This window comes from Mchenga conophoros, linkage group LG13 (genome assembly GCF_057382185.1).
Source record: "Mchenga conophoros isolate Kocher_MC1m ecotype Shallow Benthic linkage group LG13, M_conophoros_male_GT1.1, whole genome shotgun sequence".
Taxonomy (NCBI): domain Eukaryota; kingdom Metazoa; phylum Chordata; class Actinopteri; order Cichliformes; family Cichlidae; genus Mchenga; species Mchenga conophoros.
The window spans coordinates 33,972,671-33,995,318 of record NC_140538.1 but is presented as its reverse complement, the minus strand read 5'-3'; the positions used below and the strand labels follow the sequence as shown (position 1 = coordinate 33,995,318).

Genomic DNA, 22,648 nt, shown 5'->3' with positions numbered 1-22,648 from the left:
GGTTACCATGGCAATTTACCCAGGGTTAACCCTGATGTTACCTGGATAAGTCAAAACCCTGGTCCATAGTGTAAGGCTCCGGCCCTAAAAATATAACACTGAGCAGACATGGATCAATATTTTGCAGAGATAAATAGTTTTTGTTTTTTTTTGATTTTGTGTAAGATTGATGAGACATGTGCAAGCCATTTTATTTAACTTTTTAATATTGTTAATGATAATTAAACTATATATATATATATATATATATATACATATATTAATATATTATTATTATTTAACACGGTAAAGGCAACTAAAATGTGTTAAACTCATCTGTTTAAAATTGCCTATTCTTAAATTTCTGTATGTTTTAACTTTATCTTCTATTTTTATCATTGTGTATATTTCCAGTTTTTATCTGTTGTACAGTGTCCTTGGGTGCTTTGAAAGGCGCTATTTAAATAAAATGTATTATTATTATTATTTATTATTAATCTGACACATTTTTAACACAAAAAATCTCACCTACTTCTTCAGATTTCAGGAGTGTATACGCAGAGCCGGACAGCTGAGCCAGAGGTTTGGCCTGGCAGCAGGTCGTCAGATGAAGTGATTTTTAAAAAGGGTCTGCCTGCACCAATTACATGTTGAATAAAAGGACAAAAACAAGCACCCCCTTCTAGCTCTCAGCATCAGCTAGGAGCGCGTGCACCTGGACCAAACCAAATCATGAAATAAGGATGGGGGAGACGCCAAAAACTAAAGCGGAAATCAAGACTTGAAACTAGATCATTTTTAAACGACTGACTTTTACTCAATGCACAGTTTATCCCACCGAGTTCTTTTTCGTAGGCTGAGTGCTTGATGTTGGCCTTTGCGTCTATCACCACCATATCAACCACAAAGAACTGATTATTCATCACCGATAACCACACAGTGCCTCCGAGTGCTACTGACGAATGACTGCAGTTTTTATTCATCACTCAGTGTGAACTGGCGCAAAGTCCATGAACACTGCAGTATGAGCATACTGTGAAAAACACCCGATGCTGCAATTTTGATCTTGTCTCCCGTATAAGAGCCAAATTTCTCCGCGTGCATATTAGAGAGAAACCCCCTGATTCATACAGCTGCTGATGGAGAGGAGAGAACCACTACTGTACCGTAAAGGAGGTGCGGGCGGAGCCAAAGACTCCCCGCCCACTCGGCAAAATGGCAGCCCGCATGGAGAACGTGGAAGAAATTCGGAATCGAGTAATATTGGGAGAATTTGGTGTGACGAATGTAAGTGCGGCTGTGATCGTGGATTTGGAGACGTACAGCATGTCCTCTGTGGGGTAGTGAGGCTCTGACTGACACGCTTTAACTGATACGCGTGTTTGACACGGACTGCATTAATATTACTTAATGAGCACTTATTATAATATACAACAAGGAGGTGAAAGCAGAATGTGTTTCTGCGTTGATTATTCACTAGTAGTATCACCTGCCGGTGTCGTGCCAAACTAGGTATCCCCGACAGAATGTGTCTGATCATACTTGTGGACCTGTGTGCTGTTGTTGTCTCTTATTACTCTCAGCCATTATTTATCTGTTGCTCTTAGGTTCATACTACGGATTTCCCTGGAAACTACCCCGGATATGACGACACTTGGAACGTGGAGAAATTTCAAAAGGTAAAATGTTGTCACTGCGGTGGCCCTGTAAACGCTGGGAGGACGAATGTCATCAGTTTTCTTCTGTAAATCTCACATGGCTTTTCCAAAATGTGTATAAATGGCCTGCATTTGTATAGCGCTTTTCTAGTCCCTAAGGACCCCAAAGCGCTTCACACTACATTCAGTCATCCACCCATTCACACACTGGTGATGGCAGCTACATTGTAGCCACAGCTGCCCTGGGGCGCACTGACGGAGGCGAGGCTGCTGGACACTGGCGCCACCGGGCCCTCTGACCACCACCAGTAGGCAAACACGGGGTTAGTATCTTGCCCAAGGATATTTGGCATGCAGCCAGGAGGCAGCCTGGGATCGAACCACCGACCTTCTGATTAGTGGCTGACCTGCTCTGCCACCTGAGCTACAGCCACCCCTAAATGTTTGCACAGCAACAGATTTGTAATTTCACCTATGCATACCACCACATTTCATTTTTAATCAAGTAATCGAGATGCGGCTGAAGTGCAGCCGTTCAGTAGTAACTTAAAGCATTTAACCAAAGTACTGCTTTTAACACACCACAGGGTCATAATTACTCTAAGCATCATTCCTGGCCTGATTCGACGCCAGCAGCACCTTTAGGTTATGTTAGTCACCTGCCTTTTCCTTACATTTGTCTGTCCACCAGTAAAAAGTATTGAATGTGTATTTGGACAAAGATGTGTACAGACTAGAGTGACTAACGTGCTAAATAAGACCAGTGCTTGACTTGTGCCTTTAACAAATGCGTGCGATTCTAAATAGAAATGGAACTCTCCTGTTTCTTTGCAGAACTTCAGAATCGATGTCGTGCATCTGGATGAAAACAGTATGGAGTTCGACATGGTGGGGATTGATGCAGCCATTGCCAATGCCTTCAGAAGGATCTTACTGGCAGAGGTGAGCTTGTTTTGTTGTGTCACTACGGTTTCAGACCTGGTCTTGAACTTTCATTATGTGAGGGACTTTGGTTGATGAAGAACGTGTACATTTTGTGAATTTAGGCATTTAGTTTATTCATTTTATGCAAATATATTTTGAAAGCTGCTAATTATTATTTAATTTTTTTTAGGTGCCTACTATGGCTACAGAAAAGGTGTTCATCTATAGTAATACCTCCATTGTCCAAGACGAAGTCCTGGCCCACAGATTAGGCCTCATCCCCATCAAAGCTGACCCTCGTCTGTTTGAGTACAGAAACACTGGTAAAGCATCATATTGAACCACTCACCCATAAGGCAGTTGACACCAATGCTCATTTTATCCCACTGTGTCATCTTCTTGTCATGTGACAAAGTGCCGGTTTAGATAACATCTTGCTTAGTCATAAGTCTAAGAATAAAGACAGTTTTCCTGCTGTGCTGCAGAAACTGAAACTTGACAATGAGCCTGACCTCAGTTGTACTGAGCATCTGAAACAGATATGACGGAGAGGTCATGCCTGCTTCCTACTTATGCCATGTTCTAGTTGCCTCGTTCATTCATGCGTTATGAGCATTAGTACCTTTAGAACACATCTCGTCCTGTAGCTGTGCTTGGTGGGGAAAAAGCTGTGACTCCACGTGAATGTGGAGTCAGCCATCTGTCCGCAGGTTTGTGCTGTGACTGAAAGACTAAATAATCACTTTTTATAATTTCATGAGCTGCAAATTTCCAGTGTCTCCTGCACTTGATTTAACAGTGATGATGTGCAGCATGTTAAGCAACATGTCTAAAATGCTGCTTTGGTTTTTTTAGGGGAGGAGTCTGCAGAGGAAGAGGGTTCAGAAATAGACACAATTCAACTGCAGCTGAAGATTAAGTGCAGCAGGAATCCCAGAGCAAGCAAAGACTCATCAGACCCACGAGAGCTGTACTTAAACCACATGGGTGGGTATTTTTAGGTGTCACAAAATGGTGCAGATATCCTAGTAAAAAAAAAGTATTCCTGTCTAATTGCAGATATCTGCTCTGTCCACTTTTATCTGCTCATAGTTTATTCCAAGGACATAAAGTGGGTCCCCATCGGGAACCAGGCAGACGTGTTTGCAGACTGCTGTATTGGGCCTGTGCATGATGACATTCTGATAGCTCAGCTACGACCGGGACAAGAGCTGGACATTGTCATGCACTGTGTCAAAGGAATTGGTAAGCTTTGTCTCTGAGCGGCTGCAGTGCTGAAGATAGAGACACTAAACAGGCAAACAGAAACAGGAGCATTATTATTATTATTATTTACATTATAATAACAATGCATTATTTCTATTGGCTGGACAGAGATGCTCATAATACACTGCAGTAAGTAGGTAATGTAACATGTAAGTAAGTAAGTAAAATTTTATTTATATAGCACATTTCTAGATAAAAGATCACAAAGTGCTTCACAAGGTATAAAAGAAAAAAACAGTCAAAAGTTAACAAAATGCAATTTTAAAAAGATGTTTTTAGCTGCTTTTTAAGAGTAATCACTGAGTCTGCAGATCTTAAGTTCTGAGGAAGAGAGTCCACAGTCTGGCGGCCACAGTGGCAAAAGCTCTGTCACCCTTGCTTTTCAGTCTTGTATACTGAATAACAAGTAGGCCCTGATCACAAGACCTCAGGGACCTGCTAGGGACATAGGGCTGTAAAAGTTCAATGATGTAGGCTGGTGCTTGTTCTTGAAGAGCCTTAAAGGTCAGAACCAGAATCTTAAAGTGGACTCTGAATTCAACAGGGAGCCAGTGCAGCTGTATAAGCAACGGTGTTACATGAGAGTACTTCACCCGTTGCCTACTGGTGGTGGTCAGAGGGCCTGGTGGCGCCTGTGTCCGGCAGCCTCACCTCTGTCAGTGCGCCCCAGGGTGGCTGTGGCTACAATGTAGCTTACCATCACCAGTGTGTGAATGTGTGCGTGAATGGGTGGATGACTGGATATGTAAAGCGCTTTGGGGTCCTTAGGGACTAGAAAAGCGCTATATAAATACAGGCCATTTATTTACCATTTAGATGTTTTGTCAGAAGCCTTGCTGCAGCATTTTGGACAATCTGCAGACGCTCCAGGGAGTTTTTGTTTAGACATGTAAACAGTGAATTACAGTAGTCCAATCGTGATGAAATGAATGCATGAATAACAATCTCCAGTTCAGTATGAGACACTGTAGGGCTCAATTTAGAAATGCTTCTTAAATGATAGAAGCAGGACCGAACCAGAGATTTGACGTGGACATCCAGGGTAGGAGCAGAATCAAAGGTTACCCCGAGGTTCCTGATAGACGGTTTCACAAATGTTGAAAGAGGACCAAGAGCATTCATTATGTCAGGTACATGTCTGTCTGGAGCACATACAAGGACTTCAGTCTTTTCTTCATTAGGTTGGAGGAAGTTGTCGGCCATCCAACCTTTGATGGTTTCTAAGCACACACTTAGAATCTGCAGCTTAGAAACATCTTCAGATTAATTTCATCAAACTGATATTAAGAAATTTCTCAGTCCGACACAAACCATTGGGGATATATGTGTTACATCTGGCTCCAGTAACATTATACAATAGTGTTTTAAACAATCTTTGATTTAACAACATTTTATATGTTGAAGTGCTTCCATGTCACACTTTATTGGTTTGGGATACACGTGGTCCCATTAGGGTTTGAAACTCCTGGGTTTGAATCCACTGGTCGGTCAGGGGCTCTCCGTCCTCAGTTTGCATGCTCTTCCTGTGTGTGTGGGTTCTCTCAAGGTACGCTGGCTCCCTCCCACAGTCCAAAGATGTGTATGCACATGCATTAATTGGCAACACTGAATCGGCTATAATGCCTGGATTACACTTTGCTGCGGACATCGACACGAGCAGCTGGAGGCCAGATTCCTGAATAGTAATTCCTGTTATATTTCTTTGAATTCATAGTTGTTGGGTTGTAATGTAAATTCTCAGCAGATGAGTACATACAGTCACAAAAAAAGGCCTGGCCAACGGACATCTGTGTGGACCCTCATACTACTGAAGCATGGAGGAGAGGGGGTGTGATGGTGGGGGGGTGCTTTGCTGGTGACACTGTTGGGGATTTATTCAAAATTACCTAAACTCAATGGAGATGGTTTGGGATGAGATGGAGCGCAGAGTGAAGGCCAAAGGACCAACAAGTGCTCAGCATCTCTGGGAACTCCTTCAGGACAAGAGAAGCATTTCAGGGAATGCGTGACAAGCAGTAATCCAAGCAAAGGGTGACTGCTTTGAAGAACCTAAAATATCAAACATGTTTTGAGTTATTTCACACTTTTTTGTTTACTACATAATTCCATATGTGTCCATTGTGTTTTGAGACTTTCAGTGAGATGTGTGTGCGTGTGTGTTTGTAGGGCTTTAGATAGGTGTGTGCACCAAATGGTGGCGTACAGGAGTGGCTGACTTTTTCCATAATATCACGTTCTGGCTGCAGGGAGTTCAAGTACAAGATTCAATTCAATTCAATTCAATTCAATTCAATTCAATTTTATTTATATAGCGCCAAATCACAACAAAAGTCGCCTCAAGGCGCTTCATAGATACAGAGAAAAACCCAACAATCATATGACCCCCTATGAGCAAGCACTTTGGCGACAGTGGGAAGGAAAAACTCCCTTTTAACAGGAAGAAACCTCCGGCAGAACCAGGCTCAGGGAGGGGCGGCCATCTGCTGCGACCGGTTGGGGTGAGAGAAGGAAGACAGGATAAAGACATGCTGTGGAAGAGAGACAGAGGTTAATAACAGATATGATTCAATGCAGAGAGGTCTATTAATACATAGTGAGTGAGAAAGGTGACTGGAAAGGAAAAACTCAATGCATCATGGGAATCCCCCGGCAGCCTACATCTATTGCAGCATAACAAAGGGAGGATTCAGGGTCACCTGGTCCAGCCCTAACTATATGCTTTAGAAAAAAGGAAAGTTTTAAGCCTAATCTTAAAAGTAGAGATAGTGTCTGTCTCCCGAATCCAAACTGGAAGCTGGTTCCACAGAAGAGGGGCCTGAAAACTGAAGGCTCTCCCTCCCATTCTACTTTTAAATACTCTAGGAACAACAAGTAGGCCTGCAGAGCGAGAGCGGAGCGCTCTAATAGGGTGATATGGTACTACAAGGTCATTAAGATAAGATGGGGCCTGATTATTTAAGACCTTGTATGTGAGGAGCAGGATTTTGAATTCAATTCTGGATTTAACAGGAAGCCAATGAAGGGAAGCCAAAACAGGAGAAATATGCTCTCTCTTTCTAGTCCCTGTCAGGACTCTTGCTGCAGCATTTTGGATTAGCTGAAGGCTTTTCAGTGAGTTTTTTGGACATCCTGATAATAATGAATTACAGTAGTCCAGCCTGGAAGTAATAAATGCATGAACTAGTTTTTCAGCGTCACTCTGAGACAGGATATTTCTAATTTTAGAGATGTTGCGCAAATGGAAGAAAGCAGTCTTACATATTTGTTTAATATGTGCGTTGAAGGACATGTCCTGGTCAAAAATGACTCCAAGGTTCCTCACCGCGTTACTGGAGGCCAAGGTAATGCCATCCAGAGTAAGAATCTGATTAGATACCATATTTCTAAGATTTTCAGGGCCGAGTACAATAACCTCAGTTTTATCTGAATTAAGAAGCAGAAAGTTAGCGGCCATCCAGGTCTTTATGTCTTTAAGACATTCCTGCAGTTTAACTAATTGGTGTGTGTTATCTGGCTTCATGGACAGATAGAGCTGGGTGTCATCTGCATAGCAGTGAAAATGTATGCTATGTCTTCTAATGATACTGCCTAAGGGAAGCATGTATAATGTAAACAGAATTGGTCCTAGCACTGAACCCTGTGGAACTCCATAATTAACCTCAGTGTGTGAAGAGGACTCTCCATTTACATGCACGAATTGGAGTCTATTAGATAGATATGATACAAACCACTGCAGCGCAGTACTTGTAATACCTACAGCATGTTCTAATCGCTCTAATAGGATATTATGATCAACAGTATCGAACGCTGCACTGAGGTCTAGCAGGACAAGCACAGAGATGAGTCCACTGTCAGAGGCCATAAGAAGATCATTTGTAACCTTCACTAAAGCTGTTTCTGTGCTGTGCTGAGCTCTGAAACCTGACTGAAACTCTTCAAATAAACCATTCCTCTGCAGATGATCTGTTAGCTGTTTGACAACTACTCTTTCAAGGATTTTTGATATGAAAGGAAGGTTGGAGATTGGCCTATAATTAGCTAAGACTGCTGGGTCTAGAGATGGCTTTTTGAGTAAAGGTTTAACTACAGCCAGCTTGAAGGCCTGTGGTACATAGCCGATTATTAGAGATAGGTTGATCATATTTAAGATCGAAGAATTAATTAATGGCAGGACTTCTTTGAGCAGTTTTGTAGGAATGGGGTCTAAAAGACACGTTGATGGTTTGGAGGAAGTAATTATTGAAGTTAACTCAGAAAGATCAATTGGAGAAAAAGAGTCTAACTTAATATCAATGGTACTAAGAGTAGCTGTAGATGATATTACATCTGTGGGATGATTATTGGTAATTTTTTCTCTAATGATAAAAATTTTATTTGTGAAGAAGTTCATGAAGTCATTACTAGTTAACGTTAAAGGGATGGTTGGCTCAAAAGAGCTCTGACTTTTTGTCAGCCTGGCTACAGTGCTGAAGAGAAACCTAGGGTTGTTCTTATTTTCTTCAATCAGTGATGAATAGTAAGATGTTCTGGCTTTGCGGAGGGCTTTCTTATAAAGCAGCAAACTATTTCTCCAGGCTAAATGATGATCCTCTAAATTTGTGACACGCCATTTCCTCTCCAGATTACGAGTCATCTGCTTTAGGGTACGTGTTTCAGAATTATACCACGGAGTCAGGTACTTCTGATTAGAGACCTTAGTTTTCACAGGAGCTACAGTATCCAGAGTCGTACGTAGTGAGGAGGTGAAATTATTAACAAGATAATCGACCTCTGTTGGGGTAGCGTTCAGATAGCTGCTTTGCTCTGTGTTGGTACAGGGCATTGGAGATGATAACAGTGGGTGGATTATATTCTTAAACTTAGTTACAGTGCTTTCAGAAAGACATCTACTTTGATAAAGTCTACTCTTCACCGCTGTGTAATCAATTATTGTAAAAGTAAATGTTATCAGGAAATGATCAGACAGGAGAGGGTTTTCAGGAAACACTGTTAAATGTTCAGGTTCGATGCCATATGTTAAAACAAGATCTAGAGTGTGATTAAAGTGGTGGGTGGGTTCTTTTACATTTTGAGAGAAACCAATTGAGTCTGAAATGTGAGTTAACAGGTGACCCTGGGTATGTGGCTGGTGCACTACTAAAACATCTCAAGCTAAGGGTGGAATGTTTTCAGGATGTGCTGAAGTGAATGCAGCAGTTTACATACTACTTGGATGTTATCAGTCCAAATAACGGGATAGTCTGTAAACAGTATTTTCTGCTGCCTAATGCTAAAGTGTGTCCTCTGTTGTGTGTTTAGGCAAAGACCATGCCAAGTTCTCCCCAGTGGCCACAGCGAGTTACCGCCTCCTCCCAGAGATCACCCTCCTGGAGGTGGTGGAGGGAGAGAAGGCGGAGCGATTAAAACAGTGCTTCTCACGAGGAGTTATAGACCTGGAAGATATTAATGGTAAGAGTGGCTTCACTTAAATTCAACAAGTTACATTGTATTAACCTGCAATCAGTCACCTGATGCTGCGAATGTTATCACATTTTTTGTGTATTTAAGGGACAAAGGTTGCCAAAGTTGTGAACAGTCGCCTGGACACATGCAGCCGGGAAGTCCTCCGACACAGTGACCTGAAGAATGTGGTGAAGCTTGGACGAGTGCGAGACCATTTCATCTGTACGTTCATGTGTAGCTGCTATAAGACACCATGCAAACTCACTGATAAAAATGCAAATATTCCTTTTACAGTGGCCTAGCCACTCCTAAAACCATGAATCAGTGCCCTGTCTCTTTGTTTATTCCACACACAGTCTGTAACAGAGTCAGTTTGAGAGATCGCGGCATTCAAAGAATCTGAAGTCTATATGCTGTGAAACCACTGCTGCTTTATTCAAGGGGTCAATCCATACCTGAAATGATAAATGATAATGAGTCTTGGTGTTGGACAGATGCGCATTCACTTGTATGCTAAACTATATCTGTACTGATTATTAGTCGGTGTTCTTTTCGGTGTTTACCCCTCGGCCAGAATAAGCTGATTGGTTGTTGTAGTCACCCTACTGGGTGGGCGACGTGGACACTTAAGTTTGTGATTGCATTACTCACCTAGAGTTGTGAAATTGATACCATAGGTGCATCTACTAAAACCCTCAGACGAGTTCAGTGACCTCAAACTTAAAGCCAGGGGTCAGAGGTCGAGTTTTCTGAAAATCTTTTGAATGCGATAACTCAGGACCCCGTGGGGCTGCACGGTTAGCTCGTTAACACGTTAGCGCCGGTGATCCGCGCTAACTTGCTAACAGAGATTTGCCACGTTAATGCGGTTATGGCGTAAACGTCATTTTAACAAGATTAACGCTGACAGCACTAATTTCTACACTTGCACAGACTTTGAAGGATAGGATAGGATAGGATAGGATAGAACTTTATTAATCCCTCGGGTGGGTTCCTCTGGGAAATTCGACTTCCAAAAAAGCACAGCAACGACCGAAGTTACACACACACACACACACACACACACACACACACACATATATATAAATACAGAGACAAATATAAATAAAATATACAAAGGGGATAAATAGAATAAATAGGAATAAAAAATAAAAATACAAGTGAATTGCACATTTCAAGTATTGAGTCTATTGCACTGTTGACTATTTACAAAAAGTATTGCACAAAAGGTATTGCACAGTGAGGTGAAGAGGCACTACAGCTTAGTTGTTCCCCCCTCCTTTGTCCTCCTGTTTCCCCTCCCTCTCCCCTCCAGAGAGGAGTTAAACAGTTTGATGGCGTGTGGGACAAAGGAGTTTTTAAGTCTGTTGGTTCTTGTCTTTGGGAGAAGCAACCTGTCACTGAACAGACTCTTCTGGTTGTTAATGGCCGTGTGCAGAGGATGCCCAGCATTGTCCATAATGTCCATCAGTTTCTTTAATGTCCTTTTCTCTGCCACTGTCACCAGAGTGTCCAGCTTCATGCCGACCACAGAACTAGCCTTCCTGATCAGTTTCTCCAGCCTGGATGAGTCCCTCTTTGCTGTGCTGCTCCCCCAGCACACCACAGCATAGAAAAGTACTCCAGCAACCACCGACTGGTAAAACATCCTCAGGAGCTTCCTGCAGATGTTAAAAGACCTCAGCCTCCTGAGGAAGTACAGTCGGCTTTGGGCTTTTTTATACAGGTGCTCTGTGTTGCATGACCAGTCCAGTTTATTGTCCACCCACAGCCCGAGGTACTTGTTGACCACCTCCACCTCCTCCCCCTCTATCTGAACCGGCAGTGGACCTTCTCTGGACCTCCCGAAGTCCACAACCAGTTCCTTAGTCTTTGAGGTGTTGAGTTGCAGGTGGTTTGTGTGACTCCATGCGACAAAGTTCCTCACCAGACTTCTGTACTCCTCTTCCTGATCATCCCAGATACACCCCATGATGGCCGTGTCATCTGCAAACTTCTGAATATGGCATAATTCAGAGTTGTAGCAGAAGTCAGAGGTGTACAGGGTGAAGAGAAGAGGGGACAGCACAGTTCCCTGTGGTGCTCCTGTGCTGCTGACCACTGTGTCAGACGTGATGTCCTTCAGCCTGACGTACTGTGGTCTGTCGGTGAGGTAGTCGGAGATCCAAGCCACCAGGCAGGGGTCCACCTCCATCCTGTTCAGTTTTTCCTGAAGCATACAGGGCCGGATGGTATTAAAGGCACTGGAAAAGTCAAGAAACAGTATCCTGACCGTGCCTTTTCCCCCATCCAGGTGTGAGTGGGCTCTGTGTAGGAGGTACAGGATGGCATCCTCCACTCCGACACCCGCCTTGTATGCAAACTGTAGTGGGTCCTGGGCATGTTGTACCTGTGGTCGGAGGAGGTTGAGGAAGAGCCGCTCTAGAGTCTTCATAAGATGTGACGTCAGTGCCACCGGTCGGAAGTCATTCAGCTCATTGGGCCGGTTCCTTTTGGGGACCGGGACGATGCAGGATGTCTTCCATAGGGCGGGCACTCTCCCCAGTCGCAGACTGAGGTTGAAGACTCGTTGTAGCGGCTCCCCAAGTTCAGCAGCACACGCCTTAAGCATCCTAGGACACACCTTGTCTGGGCCTGCTGCCTTTCTGGGGCGAAGCTTCCTCAGTTGCCTCCTGACCTGATCCACTGTGACACTGGGAGATGTTTGGGAGGAGGGGAGGGGGGGAGATGTCTTGCTGCTGAGAGAGGGATTGGAGGAGGGGGGTGTCATGGTGTCAGGAAGGGGGGGAAGCGAGGGAGGCAGGAGAGTGGGGAGAGGACTCTGCAGTGAAGGTGAGGGTGAGGGTGGGGGGGTTGTGGGCTGGTCAAACCTGTTGAAGAAGTTGTTGAGTTCGTTTGCCTTCTCCACAGTCCCCCCCACTGTGCTTTTCTTGGTGTTGTGGCCTGTGATGGTTTTCACACCATTCCAGACCTCCCTCATATTGTTCCTCTCCAACTTCTGCTCCACCTTCCTCCTGTAGGTGTCCTTTGCTTCCCTCAGGCAGCGTTTCACCTCCCGCTGTGCTGCTTTCATCTCCTCCTTCACTTTGCTCCTGAAAGCCTTCTTCTTCATGTTGAGGACAGCTTTGACTTCCTGTGTTACCCACGGTTTGTTATTAGGATAACACCGTACCGTCTTAGCAGGGGCGACCGTGTCCACACAAAAGTTGAGGTAGTCTGTAAGACAGTGTGTCGCCCCCTCTATGTCCTCACCATGTGGGCTCAGGAGCACATCCCAGTCTGTGGTGTCATAGCAGTCTCTCAGAGCATCCTCCTTTTCTGGGGTCCATCTCCGGATGGAGCGCGTTGTGACCGGCTGCCTTTGGACGAGGGGTGTGTATTGTGGCTGTAGGTAAACCAGGTTGTGGTCTGACTTCCCTAGTGGGGGGAGGGGGGTGGCTCTGTATGCATCTCTCACATTAGCATACAGTAGGTCAATTGTCCTTTTGCTCCTTGTGGGACAATTCACAAACTGGTGAAAAGCAGCCAGAGTAGAGTCCAGTGTGGCATGGTTAAAGTCTCCAGATATAATAATGAAAGCCTCGGGGTTTTGTGTCTGAAGTCTTGCTGTGACTGTGTGTATTTTCTCACAGGCAGCTGTTGCGTCGGCCCTCGGAGGGATGTAAACACACACACAGATCACATTACTGAACTCCCGAGGTAGATAATATTGCCGCAAGCTAACAGCTAGCAGCTCCAGGTCCGGACGGCATACCGAAACTTTAACGGAGACGTGTCCAGGGTTACAGTATCTGTTGTTAACGTAGACAATGAGTCCCCCACCTCTGCTTTTTCCGCTGGCCTGCGTGTCCCTATCGGCTCTCACGGATGTGAAACCGCATAGGTCTACGTTAGCCTGCGGCGTTAGCTCGGTTAGCCACGTCTCCGTGAAGATAAACAAGCTGCACTCACGGTATAGTCTGTGGTTGTTCAGAGCGCACAGTTCGTCAATCTTATACGTGAATACGTGCATCACTGTCTTTACACTATTTTAGCCCATGGATGTTTTTTCTTTTACAGTTACAGTGGAATCCACCGGGATCCTGCCTCCAGACGTCTTAGTCACAGAGGCGATTAAGGTCCTCGTGGCTAAATGTCAGAGGTTTCTCAATGAACTGGACTCGACTGCTATGGAATGAAAGGATGACTGAGCAGCCCGTCAGACCTCGGACGGTTCTTACTATGCTGTCAGTGGAATGACTGTGTTCAAATATTCTATACTGATAAAGAGTACACAGAAATTTCAAAATGCAGGTGTTTTGTTGGTATCATCTGAGTATGTATATACAGCTTTGTCTGGTATTTTGTATACTTTCCATTAAACAAATGTTGAATTGAAGACAAACATCTTAATATTATTGACTGTCAGAGTACTTTCCACTTTTTTCTCTTTTCTAAATAAAATAGCATTAACTGTTTAGGAATTACAGCTATTTTTATGCACGGTTCTCCATCGTTAGAGACTCAAAACCAAATTGGACAGTTGACTGACAATATGAGATCCAAAGAGATTTCAGTCCAAATGAAGGAGACCACCATGAGATCTATTTTGTTTTCGAGCTTCTCAGTTAGAGAGAAAAACACTGCAAGAATGCCAAACTCATTGTTAAAAAAGGAACTCGCTGCCAACAGGTCCAGAAGACCACAGAAGTGGATGTACTTAGTAAAGTAAAAGGAGGTATGTTTATCGTCGCCAAAATCTGCAATCAAGAGAAATTACTGTTTATTTTCTAGAAGGAGAATCCCAGATCCGACTACCAGGAAGCATGTAAACAGTTCTGGTAAAGAATGTTTGGACAGATTAAGCTGGGAAAAGGGACACGGAGGAGGAGAGAAGCAACTCTTGATTGGACACCACATGTATCAAATATGATGGAGGCAGTGTAATGGCATAGGTATGTATGGTTGACAGTGGGATGAAGTCAGTAGTGCTTATTGATTGTGTGATAGAAGTATCAGGATGTATTATGAAACACACAAAACTATGTCCTCTGCTTCAGTCAAATGCTACAAAACTGACAGAGCTTTACATGGATAGCGACCCAAAGCAAAATGGAAACCGAACCAAAGACTTTCTTAAGGCAAAGAAATGGGATATTTTTCTAGACTAGACTACAAAAACCTTTCCTTACATTTAAAATTGTACTAGTTTGTCCAGTTACGTTTGAGCTTGTGATAATGGGTGACTGTATATAATGTAACTCATAAACAGTTACAGAACTTCTGTTGAGCCCTTTGAGTCTAAAAGTGTGCACTTCTGTCCCGTCTTGACAGTGTGATTTCAAATTCACCATTGTGGTCCGCACAGGCAGAACTATGAAAAACATACCATTGACCCAACTGTATGCACTACTGTCCAAAAGTTGTGGATACTTTGCACAGCTGGACTGGCCATCGGGCATACCGGGCATTTGCCAGGTAGGCTGATGTTGTTTGTTTGTTTGTTTCTAACGTTATAAACAATGAAAGGTGGTGGATTGAGTGGTCATGATCGACTCTGGGCTGGACCAATTACAATACATCCATATTGAGGTGAAAAGGAACGTGATTTGTCCCGTACGTCACATCTGCCTCGGGTACAAACAAAGGCGGCGGTGTATGCATTTACATCAACAACACTGGACCACAGCGCTAGGACTACTGCATGACATCATCAGCAAACACGAGACTGCTCACCCAGTTGCTGCGTTTGTTGCTGCCGGGGATTTTAATCACTGCACCCTCAGGACTGTGGTCCCAAAGTTCCATCAATACTTGAGCTTTCCGACAAGGAATAACAACATCATAGACCAGGTCTACAGCAATGTAAGAGGTGCATACAAGGCAGTGCCTCGCCCGCATTTTGGACAGTCCGACCACATTTCTGTGTTCCTCTATCTGGCAAACAGGCAGCTCCTCAAACGAGCCCCCCAAGTAAGTAAAATTACTAAAGCTTGGAGCGAAAAGACTGATTCGGTGCTTCAGAACTGCTTTGGTGCTACAAACTGCGACGTGTTTAAGACTGCTGCCATGAGAGAGGACTGCTCTGTGGATTTAAAGGAATATGCACCAGTGGTCACCAGCTACCTCACCACATGCATTGACAATATTGTCCCCACCAAGCGCTACAAAACATATCCAAATCAGACACCATGGTTGAACTGTGAGGTACGTTCCATGCTACATGCACACTCCACTGCGTTTGCCTCTGGTGGCACAGAGCGCTACAAAAAGGCCAGATATGACCCACATACAGACTGAAGCTGGAGGGATACTACAACAACTCGAATCCCGCCGAATGTGGCAGGGCCTCCAACACATCACTGATTTCCCCTGACAACATCCCAGGCCATGCTTTGAGTGTTTGCTCTTCAGAGACATTTTCAATTTGTCCCTCACCCAGTCAGCTGTGCCCACATGCTTCGAGACCACCATCATAGTGCCCCTCCCCACGTAAATAACCTGTTTGAATGACTTTCGCCCCATTGCACTCACTTCAAATTGTAATGAAGTGTTCTGAGAGGATTGTCATGTCCCATATCAAAGAAGCCATCCCGGACAGATTAGACCCTCTGCAATTTGCATATCGGAGGAATCGCTCTCCCGAGGACGCCGTTAATGCAGCTATCCACACAGCCCTCTCACACCTCGGAAACAAGGACATGTATGTTCAAATGCTGTTTATAGACTACAGCTCAGCATTCAACACCATCATCCCACCATGAAAAAGCTCTCTACTCTTGGACTGACACCCCCCTCTGTCTCTGGGTCCTGGGCTTCCTCACAGGCAGACTCCAGGCAGTCAGAGTTGGTACCGGGACATGAGGTACAAAGATAGTGAGCACAGCGACTCCCCAAGGCTGTGTGCTCAGTCCACTCCTGTACACCTGTTCACCTATGACTGTGTCCCCTCCCAAAGCAACACCTCCATCATTAAATGACACAACCATCGTCAGGCTGATTACTGCTGGAGAGGAGACTGCCTACAGGGAAGAGGTGGCTCAGCTGGTGCCTGGAAAATAATCTCTCCTTAAATGCTGAGAAGACTAAGGAGATGGTTATTGACCCAAGAATGAGGAGAGAGCAGCACGCCCCACTATGCATCAACAGGACTCAGGTGGAGAGGGTGAAGACATTCAAATTCCTTGGCACCCACATCAGTGAGGATCTCACCTGGACCCATAACACACGGCAGATCATCGAGAAGTCTCAACAACGACTCTTCTTCCTAGGGAAGCTGAGAAAATTTGGATTAACCTCCAAACTTCTCAGCAACTTTTACAGATGCACAGTGGAGAGTATCCTGACAAACTCCATCACAGTGTGCTACGGGAACTCAGGACAGGAAGGCTCTCCAACGTGTCATCAAAATGGCACAACTCATCTGTGGAGTACCACTACAGGACATTTACAACACTCAGGGCAAACTATATCATTAAGGACAGCACCCACCCACAGCACACACTGTTCACACTGCTACCATCTGGCAGACAATACAGGAGTGTGAAAGCTTTGGAGTTTGTACGTGTTTTGTCTCTAGGGGCCACCGTATTTATTTATATATAAACATATATAAATAAAGCCACTTTTTTACATTAGTAATTACTTTTGTGCATAATTTTATATTATTGTTAATAATAAATTAATTAAAGCAACAAAACAACCTGAAGAGCCGGTTTGGAGCCGAAAGAGCCGTAAATCCCATCACTAATCCACAGCAGAGATGGGCAGTAACGCGTTACTGTAATCTGATTACTTTTTTCAAGTAATGAGTAAAGTAAGGGATTACTATTGCAAAAACGGTAATTAGATTACCGTTACTTTCCCGTAGGAACGCTGCGTTACTGCGTTACTAAAACCGTGATTTTTCTGCGAGAACGTCTCATGACAGTGACGTAAGCGAGTGCGACGTCCGTGACAACAGCTGTGTGCAGATCAACAATGGATCATATATCGAGTGCAGAGAGAGTATGAGCGTGCAGCGTTTAAAGCGTGGAAGTACTGACCTTACTTTGAGTTTGATTCCATAAAAAGTGACAAAAACATTAGTGTCCGCTGTGCGTGGGAAGAAAACTTCTTTTTACAGCGAAAAAAACCCCTAAACTTCCAACAAGCACCGAGTAGCTACGACGTAATGGGAAACTCACAGAGAAACTCGCGGATTCTTCCACTGACCGCAGCACACCTGCACCAGGGTAAACCTCCGCCTGCCCCACTCCTGCTTTACAGGTGAAAATAGAGCAACAGGACCGCTGAGTCTTTGACTTTATTTATTTTCTGCTGTGTTTTACTTGCATCTATTTGAAAGACTGAGTGTAAACACACAAAATATTTTATTTTATGTGCTGGAATGTGCAGAAAATAGGTTTAAATGTTAAACTAATTTCTTCCAGTCAGTGAATGTTGCAGATAATTACATTTTTGCTTGATGCATAAAGTTAAAAGATTAAAACTAATAAAACAAGTTTTAAAAAGAGACTTTTCCATTTGATTACATTTGTATGATGGATTATGTAGAAAAAGTAGAATTGGGCTGAAAGATCTATCGCTTTTTCACCTCTTCAGGTTGTAAATCGTGTTTTTAAAAAGTAACTAAGTAACTAAGTAATTAATTACCTTTGAAAATAAGTAATCAGTAAAGTAACAGGATTACTTTTTTGGGGAAGTAATCAGTAATTAGTTACTGATTACTTTTTTCAAGTAACTTGACCAACACTGATCCACAGGCCATCAGGCTACTGAATCAACCCACACAAACATTTCAGCGTCAGCTACAGTGACAAAAGTCCAAACTGAAACGCTGAGTCAATGACCCAGGTACTCTGACAAGTATATTATTCCCGTTTTATCCTCACTACACTGGTTGCCTGTCCATTTTAGAGTTCCGTTTATTCTTTTATTTTATTCTTTTATTTGTTTTTAAAGCATTAAATGGTCTTGCCCCACACTTCCTCTCTGAGCTCCTAAATTGTGGTACGCACTTCCATTACAAATTAGAAAGGCTTCCTGACTCGGCTTGGCTAGAGCTGGTCTACTCTGTGGCATCACAGACATGCAGTCTGTTTGCTTCTTTCATAGAATGATGACACACTGAAAAGAATTCCACATGACAGAACTTCAAAGTCTATAAAGAGAGGTTGTAACCTTGAGTCATTCCATATCACCTTAGCCGGAGGAGAGAGGAGGTGGCTACGCTCCGTTGAAGAGGCCCGGTGATACATCGACCACCAACCTACTGTGCCACCCGCACAGTAACTGAGACAGACTGCCTTTCTGATCAACACAGCACCTTTACTCGGACGATAACCCCCCCTTTTTTTCCTTCCTCTGTTTTTTAAGCACCTTACAACCTTTTCAAAAGGTGCTGGACTCACTGTCGGCGCCGGAGATATGGTCAGGTGACGTAGCGTTTTAATTCCATACCCTTCTGTTCCATCTTAACTCAGATGTAGAAGAATTTATATATTTATATTTATAGTTATTTTTATTTAATTTATTCACTTGTGTTGCCTTCATTACCATTGTCTATGTAACTATATCCCCCCTTTTTTCTCTCTGTTTTTACTGGGTGGCAGGGTGTGGTTAGTATTTTTATTAGTTTGTTTTTGCTTTAGGGTTTCTTTTCCATACCTTTCTACTGTGCTGTTTCCACTAACAGAGTGCGCTGTCAGTCTTCCCTTGTGTTTTTGTTTTGGTTTTTTTCTTGTCTTTTTGTCTATAGGGAAGTCACTCTTCATTCTGGATTTTTTGTGAATGGGGAGAAATCGGGCAAACTCCTAGCTAACCAAGTAAGGGGTCTAAAGCCATGTCAGTGTATAACCGCCATTAACTCAGATGATGGGCTCGTTACTGATCATGCCAAAATCAATGATGCGTTCAGGGAATATTATCTGAAGCTTTATTCCTCTGAATCTCCCACCGACCACTCACTAATCACAAATTTTCTTAAAAGCTTAGACTTTCTTGAGCTGGCAGACACCCACAGAGAGATCTTGGATGCGCCATTTTTCAAAGAAGAGATTAGCGCTGCAATTTTCTCTCTGCAGTCAGGGAAGTTCCCTGGCCCAGACAGCTTTTCGGTAGAATGACACTCCAGAATGTGTTCTTCGCTTGATGCGGAAAAAGCATTTGACCGTGTCGAATGGAACTATTTATTTGCTGTGCTGGAGAGATTTGGGTCCGGTCCCAATTTCATCTCATGGATCAAGTACCTATACTTCTCCCCTGTTGTGTCTGTTTGCACCAATAGCCAGAAATCAAAACCATTCCAACTTAAACGAGGCACACGTCAGGGTTGCCCCCTTAGCCCGTTGTTATTTGATCTAGCTATTGAACCCTTAGCAATGCTTTTTCGAAGCAGTAAACTTGTTCAGGGTCTACAAATAGGTCAAACTGAACACAAAGTCAATTCATTCAATTTAAATGAACATCTTTCCTAAATTCTTATACTTATTTCAATCTTTACCAGTCTTCATCTCCAAGTCTTTCTTTACAACTCTAGACTCTATAATCTCCTCTTATATTTGGAAGGGTAAACGGGTAGCTAAGGTGCATTTACAGAAATCTAAGATTGAAGGGGGTCTGGCACTCACCAACTTCCGCTTTTACTATTGGGCTGCCAATATTCGGTCCCTGACCTAGTGGTTAAAGTCTGGGGAGGGTGTGGGACCCACCAGCTGGCTGGCAATGGAATTAGACTCAACGCAGGGTATTTCTCTTGCCTTCTTTCTGGGTTCTTCTCTTCCTTTATCCATTGACAACTTTACATCTAATCCGATAATTCGGCACTCCCTCAGGGTGTGGGCGCAGTTCAGGAGACATTTCAATCTTAATAATTTTTCACTTCAAAGCCCCATCCTTTCAAACCACCTATTCCTCCCCCCAACCTTGGACAACTTGTTCCAGGTCTGGTCTAGAGCAGGTATTATTTGCTTTAAAGATCTCTTTGTACACAATAAACTAGTATCATTTGATCAGCTGTCAAAAAAATACAGTATCCCAAAACTCACTTTTTTAGGTATTTACAACTCAGACATTTTTTGCAATCCCACCTGTCCAATTTTCCAGAAGCTCCAGCTGCTAACTTACTGGACGAGCTCCTTAATTTCCAACTATCAGGCATTTATAATAAACTGCAGTGTAACCCCAGCTCCCGTTGTAGGCTTCAAGTCCACATGGGAGAAGGAGTTGGGTATATCTATGTCAGATGACGTCTAGGACTCAGTCCTTTCTCTGGTAAATTCTACATCACTCTGTGTCCGTCATTCCCTGTTACAATTCAAAGTAGTCCACAGGGCCCACTTATCTAAATCCAAATTAGCTAAGCTTTATCTCAGTTTAGACCCTTGCTGTAACAGGTGAGGGTCTCATGATGCCAATCTAACCCACATGTTTTGGACCCGCCCTGTCCTGGCAAATTTTGGGAAGGTTTTCTGCACTTTGAACAAGGCTACCGGCCTGAAACTAGCCCCCTACTTGCTGTCTTTGGTACAACGGGAGAGGATTATAAGTATATTCCCAGAGCAAAGCGTAGGGTGCTGTCTTTTGGTTCCCTCCTGGCTAGGCGTACAATTTTGATGAGGTGGAAGGCCGCTGCCCCGCCCCTCCATGTTCGGTGGCTTGCTGATCTCATGTCGTGCCTCAGTCTGGAAAAGATCCACTGCTCCATCCAGAACCAAAAGGGCACATTTGATAAAATGCGGGGTTTTTTCTGGAAAACTTCTCTAAACTTCAACTTAAGGATGTTCCAGCTGACTAACGGATTTGCTTCTCCATAGAGGTCTGGTGTCTGTCTGTGTTAATGGGAACGTGAAGCTCAGTGATGTCGTAGCAAACTTCTGAGTGGTTCTTAAGGGAAGGGTTAGTTAATATCATAATCCCTCCCAGGTTGTGGCTTTTGTTGTTTTGTTGGGTTTTTTGTTTTTGTTTTCTCTCTCTCTCTCTCTTTTTCCTTTTACTGGGATTTTTTTTGTCGCTTGTTTGATAAATTAAAAGAGCAAAACAATGTTCTCACCTGAGAAATTCTGTTTTGTATTCAATGTAAACAGTTTGTATTTTCCCTCTTCTTTTTTCTTTATAAACTGTGTCCACAATTAATACAAAATATTGTGAATAATAAAAAAAAAACGATAAGATGGGGCCTGATTATTTAAGACCTTGTATGTGATTAGCAGGATTTTGAATTCTGGATTTAACAGGGAGCCAATGAAGGGAAGCCAATACAGAGATGAGTCCACTGTCAGAGGCCATAAGAAGATCATTTGTAACCTTCACTAAAGCTGTTTCTGTGCTGTGCTGAGCTCTGAAACCTGACTGAAACTCTTCAAATAAACCATTACTCTGGAGATGATCTGTTAGCTGTTTGACAACTACTCTTTCAATGATGTTTGATATAAAGGAAGGTTGGAGATTGGCCTATAATTAGCTAAGACTGCTGGGTCTAGAGATGCTTTTTGAGTAAAGGTTTAACTACAGCCAGCTTGAAGGCCTGTGGTACATAGCCGATCATTAGAGATAGGTTGATCATATTCAAGATCGAAGAATTAATTAATGGCAGGACTTCTTTGAGCAGTTTTGTAGGAATGGGGTCTAAAAGACACGTTGAAGGTTTGGAGGAAGTAATTATTGAAGTTAACTCAGAAAGATCAATTGGAGAAAAAGAGTCAAACTTAACATCAATGGTACTAAGAGTAGCTGTAGATAATATTACATCTGTGGGATGATTATTGGTAATTTTTTCTCTAATGATAAAAATTTTATTTGTGAAGAAGTTCATGAAGTCATTACTAGTTAACGTTAAAGGGATGGTTGGCTCAACAGAGCTCTGACTGTTTGTCAGCCTGGCTACAGAGCTGAAGAGAAACCTGGGGTTGTTCTTATTTTCTTCAATCAGTGATGAATAGTAAGATGTTCTGGCTCTGTGGAGGGCTTTCTTGTAAAGCAGCAAACTATTTCTCCAGGCTAAATAATGATCCTCTAAATTTGTGACACGCCATTTCCTCTCCAGATTACGAGTCATCTGCTTTAGGGTACGTGTTTGAGAATTATACCACGGAGTCAAATACTTCTGATTAGAGACCTTAGTTTTCACAGGAGCTACAGTATCCAGAGTCGTACGTAGTGAGGAGGTGAAATTATTAACAAGATAATCGACCTCTGTTGGAGTAGCGTTCAGATAGCTGCTCTGCTCTGTGTTGGTACAGGGCATTGGAGATGATAACAGTGGGTGGATTATATTCTTAAACTTAGTTACAGCGCTTTCAGAAAGACATCTACTGTGATAAAGTCTACTCTCCACCGCTGTGTAATCAATTATTGTAAATGTAAATGTTATCAGGAAATGATCAGACAGCAGAGGGTTT

The 22,648-nt window shown here is 43.2% G+C and overlaps 1 protein-coding gene across 1 annotated transcript; it reads left to right on the top strand.

The window, feature by feature from the left end:
• The first annotated feature begins 1,110 nt into the window (after positions 1-1,110).
• polr1c (RNA polymerase I and III subunit C) lies at positions 1,111-13,653 on the top strand. The gene is made up of 9 exons (XM_085243116.1): positions 1,111-1,266; positions 1,587-1,658; positions 2,472-2,579; positions 2,752-2,884; positions 3,417-3,548; positions 3,654-3,806; positions 9,126-9,275; positions 9,375-9,491; positions 13,329-13,653. Exons 1-9 carry the CDS (start codon positions 1,195-1,197, stop codon positions 13,445-13,447), a joined length of 1,056 nt encoding a protein of 351 aa, XP_085099242.1. The 5' UTR covers positions 1,111-1,194; the 3' UTR covers positions 13,448-13,653.
• The last annotated feature ends 8,995 nt before the right edge of the window (positions 13,654-22,648 follow it).

Bases quoted from the DNA above. Each gene is read 5' to 3' on its own strand.
- polr1c (XM_085243116.1), top strand. From the start codon at position 1,195: ATGGCAGCCCGCATGGAGAACGTGGAAGAAATTCGGAATCGAGTAATA. The intron at 2,580-2,751 runs GTGAGCTTGTTT...AATTTTTTTTAG, and splicing joins GAAGGATCTTACTGGCAGAG to GTGCCTACTATGGCTACAGA. The intron at 2,885-3,416 runs GTAAAGCATCAT...TGGTTTTTTTAG, and splicing joins GTTTGAGTACAGAAACACTG to GGGAGGAGTCTGCAGAGGAA.